Genomic DNA, 6,221 nt, shown 5'->3' on the forward strand with positions numbered 1-6,221 from the left:
TTAGCAGGGAGGGCACCTTCTGCCACAGTAGCGGCTGGTAATGCAGGAGAGGTCAAAGCCCCCAGAGGAGATGGGCACTCCCTCAGAGCTGAGGATGCTGCCAACAGCAGCAGAGGTGGAGGAGCCCACAACGGTGTTCTGCGGGAAGGAGCTGAGGATGGGTCCGGGCAGGGTCACCACCACAGGAGAGGGCTCAATGACGACGGTGGAGTTCTGGCACTGCCTGACACAGGGCTCATTGCAGCTGTTGGCCAGCGGGGTTGGGCCGCAGGGCCGGCAGGGCAGGCACTGGTCGTAGCAGGACATGTCTCAAAGTCAGAGGTGCACCTGGGAGAGAAGCAGGGAGGAAGCAGAGCACAAGGGTGGGTGATGAGCAGCCTGGCTACACAGTGACAAAGGAGGCAAGGCCACAATTCAGTGGCGAGAGGGATGCGCTAGGAGGAACACAGTCTTCATAGTCCTACAAAGAGCAGCCTGGCCCAGGGACACTCACTCCTAATTCATGAGCCAAAAGCCCCCACAGCCACATCCCAGCCTCTCTCTAACCAGACCTTCTCCCCACTTCTGCTCCTGTGGCAAGATGCTCCAAGCCCCAGCAAAGCACAGAGCCAATATCAGCTGAGAGGTCCATCAGGGAGAGATCTCAGTTTGGAAGAGGAGGAGAAGGGGCTTCAGACTCACCTGGTTCCCAAGCAGAAGGAGGCAAGAGAAGTGGATGAGAGAGCAGGCACTTGCGCTGCCTTTTATACCTGCCCTTCATTGCCGCAGGACCAGAGGCACCCGCGGCAGAGGTAGCAATTCTCGGACAAGCTCATCTTGAATGCAAACCAGCGCAGCTAATGACAGGGGCTGTGCTTTCGTTTCCTGCACTGATACCTTTTCATTTCCAGATTTGTGCCATGCCCATTGCCCAGGAGCACTCGGATGAAAGGCTCTAGGATTTGTAGGACAGGAATGCAGCAGTGCTGGCAGAAGTCTCAGCTCAAGTGCTGGATGGGTCCAGAGCCAGCAGGTGACGTCAGCCTGGGTCACTGCGGTGGGGCTGTTTGCAGTGGTGTTCTCAGGAAGAAGGTCCAGCCACCCTCAGCTGAACACCATGGGCTCCCATGCATGAGGACGTCCTATGTCCTTATCTTTCCCTCCCTCCTCACATCACCCCAATGCTCACTTGTTGTTGCCTCCCCAGGTGTGTGCGTTGTGCTCCTAGGTTTTGACCTCATCCTGCCTCACACTGCCCACTCCCCAGGGGACCTTAGCAGAGTCCATGGTTTGTTGTGTTCCTATGTGTGTTCTTTACTTGTGTCTACTGTCCATGTCTGTGTGTCCTTGTGTGTCCGTCATCAGGAGGGAATGTGCCGCTCATGGCAGGGACACTCTCCTCTGCCCTGTCCATGAGCACCACAGAGCAGCAGGTTCCCAGGGTCAGAAGGAGCCTGAGTGCAGCTGAGTGCTGATGGCAGCAGCCTGCTGGAGATCTGTGCAGGGAAGAGGCGTGGAAATGCAGCCCCTGCCTCCTGAGACCTCCTCTTCCTGCCCCTCCAAAGCTCACGCTCCGCTGCTGCCAATTTCAGGACACAACAACAACAGGTTCACTCCAGCTTGGATCCTGACTTTAGTTCAATGGTAACAGTTTTGGGAGTGTCTCAGCGGAACTGGCAGTGCCCCCTCCCTGCCTCTGCAAGCCCGGACACCGCTGCCTTCCACAGGGCTAGAGAGTTCAAAAGGATGGGCATGGAGAAAGGCTGAGGAATCCTGCCCACCTCGTGCTGGCCATCCCCCAGTGGATCTGCTTCCAATGCAGCGTCAGCGGTGCCTGGTGTGGGACACAGCCCCCTCTCATGTCCATGTCAATGCCAAATGTCCTTGTGCAGCCCTTCGACGTGCTGCTGTGTGAGGCAGGGACTGAGACCTTGTCCTGAACAGGTACGGAATGAAAGGAACATGAAGCCTGATGTCGCTGTGCTGTGAGTGGAAGGACAGACCCTGTGGCTTGCACAGGGAAAGCCAAAGACCTGAGGACTGCTTTGGGCTTCAGCCCACAAACACCTTCATGCTCTGCATTGGAATGTCAGTCTGAGTGCCCAGCAACTGCCCCTGGGAGGGAAGGGAAGGGACATTGGGTTTGAGACCGCATCCCCCAAAGCCTGCTGCTCTCCCACAGCCATGTCCAGAACAGACCCTCTTTCTCACATGGGCTCTGCACACTGGGCAAATTTTCTAAGTGCATCTCCCCTCCGGAATATCTGTCAGCCTGAGCTCAGCTCCAGCTTGGAGGCACTGAGCTAAGGGCTTCCCCCGTTCCCTTGGGGACCTTAGTGAGCCAAGTGCCAGGGAGCTCTGCTGGGAGGGCTCAGCCAGGCCTGATTCCCCTCTCCATGGAGTCTCTTTTGAGCTGCAGCTCTACTGTTGCCCAAGGCCAACCTCATTGCTCATTCTCATGATGTGAGAGGAAGTCTAGAGAAGAGGAAGGGCAGGGGACATGTGTGCACCTGGATTTTAGAAGGACCTTTGACTCCCTCTCCAGTACTTCCTGATGATGAATAGGTTCATTAAGAGGCTGATAAGGTGGGTGGAAAATGTGCTCGACTAGCAGGCTCCAAGAGTTGTGACCATGAAGAAATGGGCTGGCTAGAACCTCATGAAGGCCAAAAAGAGCAAGGGCAAGGCTTTGCGTCTGGGCTAGAAACCACACCACGCACTCAGACACGTTGGGGACAGGCTGCCGAGGAAGCAGTTGCACAGAAAAGGATGTGTGGTTTTAGGAGACACTTAGCTGAACGTGAGACAGTAGCGTGCCCTTGCAGCAAAGAAGACCAACCACACCCTGAGCTGTGACAGCCAAAGTGTTGCCAGCAGGTGCAGGGAAGTGTCCCTGCCCCTCTGTCCCATTTGAGACCACCTCTGGAGTGCTGCTTCCAGACTCGGGCTCCCACATCAAGGAAGGATAGCGACACAGCCATGCAAGTCCAACAAAGGCAACCCAGGGGTTAGGGCGCTGTCAAACATGACATGTGAGGGGAAGCTGAGAGAACCAGGCCTGCCTGTTTTGGAGAAGAGATGGCTCAGGGAAGACCTGCTTGCTTTCTACAACTACTTAATCAGAGGAGACAAAGACGGACCAACATACTGGAAGGTCTCAGTGATAGGAGTAGAGGCAGTGAAGAAGCACCTGGGACATGGGGAAAGCTGATTAAGCAATAGACTAAAAGAAATAGTGAGAAAAGGAAGGTGTTTCCCAGTGAAGCTGTGCAATGTCCATCCAGGGAGGTGTTCAAGGATGGACTGAATGTGATCTTGAGCAACTCAGTCCAATGGGATCTATTCCGAGCAGATGGTCAGCCTAGATGACCTCTGGAGGTGCCTTCTCACCTACATTCTGAGATTCCACCCTTACACCAGCCTTCCCTGAGCCCTGCACACCCATGGGCTCACTTGTCCTCACACCCCCTCGGCCTCAGCAGAGCTGTCAGGCCTTGTGCCAGCACTGAGGAGAGGCAGCTGAAGGGAGGCTCTGCAGCCTGCTCCTTCCCCTGGGCAGGAAATGCGTGGCTGCTCTTTGCAGCCCCTGCGGTGGCAGGCAGCTCTGGGAAGCTGGTGCATGTGGCGGGTGAGGGCCCTGCAGCTGCCGCAGGCTGGAGCGGGCACTGGGCAGGCTTGTTGTTGGTGGGAGGGGACGGGCAGAGTGGGCTTCCAGGAGACAAAGTTGTGCCCGTGCAGAGCCGCTGAGCACTGGGAGCCCGGGCGAGCCCCCGAGCGGCGCCGGCGCAGGGCTCAGCCCCGGGGCGGAGCTGGCGGCGGCGGAGAGGAGAGGAGAGGAGAGGAGAGGAGAGGAGAGGAGAGGAGAGGAGAGGAGAGGAGAGGAGAGGAGAGGAGAGGAGAGGAGAGGAGAGGAGAGGAGAGGAGAGGAGAGGAGAGGAGAGGAGAGGAGAGCCGGGGCTGGCGGCGGGCAGCGAGGCGCGGGCGGCGGAGCGGCGGGATGCGGCGGTGCCGGGGCGCAGGGCTGGCGGGGCTGGCCGCGGTGCTGCTGGGTGCGCGGGGCTGGCGGCGGTGGCGGGGGGGTAGGCTCTGTGCCCGGGCTGCTCCCCAGGGAGCCCAGCGCCAGCTCGGCCCTCTCCTTCTGCACCGTCTCTTTCCCCTCCCGGCCTCTCTGCCCTCTCTGCTCCCCCTTTCCCAGAGCTCTGCAGTCCCCCCTACGTAGCCTCCTTTGTTCCCATCATCTCTACCATCACAACTTGGCTGGCACGTGCGCCCGCTGCTCCGGGCACACACTCTTGCCTCGGGTAATTCGGCAGGTACTGCTGCCCTGATTTCAGCCCTCCTTCACTGCAACACCCACTCTCGCTGGCTACTCTTCCTCTCTCCATCTGTGCATCCGCCCCTCTTCTGACCCATCTCTCCATGCGTCTACCATCCCTAACCCTCTTCCTGCTCTGAGACCCCCCTCTCATCTCTCCCTCTGCTTCCTTCCTAGCTGTGCGCACAGCTTTGCTTTCCTGCACTGTGTCATATATCCTCTCATCCCCCCGTGCATTCAGCCTTTATTTCTGTCCTGAATTCAGCCCTCCTTCCTTCACTGGAACACACCCAACTCTCCCGTCGCCTCTCCCTCTCGCCGTCCGTCCATCCATCCATGCACCTGACTTTCATCCCATCTCTGCATGCAGCAATTCCAAATTCCCTGCCAGCCTTTTCCCCTCACTCCACACACCCACACCAGGATCACTCTCCATCCCAGCTGAACAGCTCTCCATCCATACCAGTCTGGCTCTGTCTCACTGCCACTCTTCACAACAATTTTTCTGGGAGAATGAGAGCTGGGTGATCTTTGATGACCTTTGGGCTTCCCTTCTTCTTCTTCTGCAGTGGCTGTGGGCAGAGCCCAGGTGCAGCAGGACCCCTCGGCAGAGACCACCGAGGGCACCGACATCAGCATCAACTGCTCACACCCCAACATAAGGAGCAACGACTTGATCTACTGGTACCGTCAGCTCCTGGGCCAAGGCCCCACATTCATTGCGCTCACTCTTAAAGACTCCAAGAATGTGCAGGACCCTCCGGGGCAGCTGTCGGTGGCGGCAGACCGCCGGTCCAGCGCCCTGCGGCTCTCCCGGCCCCGGCGCGGGGACGCGGCGGTGTATTACTGCGGCGTGGGAGGCACGGGGAGAGGAGCTGGGGCTGCGGGCGGGCACGAACCGCGGCGGGCGGGGCCGGGCGTGTGTGTGGGGGGCGGGGGGACAGCCCCGGCCGGGACCGACAGGGGGCGCTGCCGCTCCGCCCCCTGGCACCGCCACCATCGGTACTGGGAACGGCTTCAGCATCGACACCGGCACCGGTAGTGGCAACGGCTTCAGCAGCATCACCAGCACCGGCACCAGCACTGGCAACGCCTTCAGCATCAACACTGGTACTGGCACCCGTCCTGGCAATGGCTTCAGCATCAACACTGGCACTGCCACCGGTACTGGCATCACTAACAGCAGCATCCTCAGGCCTGAAGAGCTCCCGCGGCCCCGGGAGGTCCCCCAACGCAGCTCCGGACCTGCCCACCAGGCAGAAACCTTCTCCCGCCCCTCAGCACCCCATCACCCCCACACTCCCACCTCTACGCAGACAGAAATCCCCTGCAACAGTGCCGGTGGCACGGGAGGAATCGCAACCGCAGCGGCCGTGGTGTCCCGCAGTGCCCGGGAAGGAGCGATTACAGCTGGCGGTGCCGCTGGCTCCCGGTGAAGAGCAGCGCCTTTCTGCTCTGTGCAGGGAGGCGGGCAGCAGAGATCCTCCTGCCCACGGGCAGCCGGCAGCCCTCGGGCCCACCACATGCACCGGCCACTGCTGACACGCAACACGCAGGGCCTCTTCTCGGGCTTCTGACTTTCCCCACTAGGACAGCCAAGGGAGCCCTGAGCAGGTGCTCTGCTCTGCGCTGCAAACACAGGGACTCCACGCGCCAGTTGCTAAGGCAGAACTTTCCTCGTGAAAGAGGAAGAAAGGGTTTCACATTTTGTTACTGTGTAAGAGCTCAGAAATACAATTAAACCCTTCACGCTGCAGGCTTTCAGGGAGCTTGCAGAACGTTCCTGCTAGTGCTACAAAGTCACCCCATGGAGTCAGGAGTTCAAGCTCCACACCGACCGGAGAAGGGGATGTTGAGGTGAGGGGCACGTTCAAGCGCTCCCCACAGTGGCTCAGTGTTGAGACTATGAGCTTGTTTGACAGGATTC

The 6,221-nt window shown here is 59.2% G+C and overlaps 1 protein-coding gene across 1 annotated transcript; it reads right to left on the reverse strand.

The window, feature by feature from the left end:
* LOC142595186 (feather keratin Cos1-1/Cos1-3/Cos2-1-like) lies at positions 1–711 on the reverse strand. The gene is made up of 2 exons (XM_075722827.1): positions 682–711; positions 1–327 (listed from the first exon to the last, which is right to left on the reverse strand). The coding sequence occupies exon 2, from the start codon at positions 304–306 to the stop codon at positions 1–3; it is 306 nt and encodes a 101-aa protein (XP_075578942.1). The 5' UTR covers positions 307–327; positions 682–711.
* Positions 712–6,221: the final 5,510 nt, after the last annotated feature.

The sequence above is a fragment of the Pelecanus crispus genome, chromosome 18 (genome assembly GCF_030463565.1).
Source record: "Pelecanus crispus isolate bPelCri1 chromosome 18, bPelCri1.pri, whole genome shotgun sequence".
Classification (NCBI taxonomy): domain Eukaryota; kingdom Metazoa; phylum Chordata; class Aves; order Pelecaniformes; family Pelecanidae; genus Pelecanus; species Pelecanus crispus.

Coding starts and splice junctions, on each gene's coding strand:
- LOC142595186 (XM_075722827.1), bottom strand. CDS start 306: ATGTCCTGCTACGACCAGTGCCTGCCCTGCCGGCCCTGCGGCCCAACC.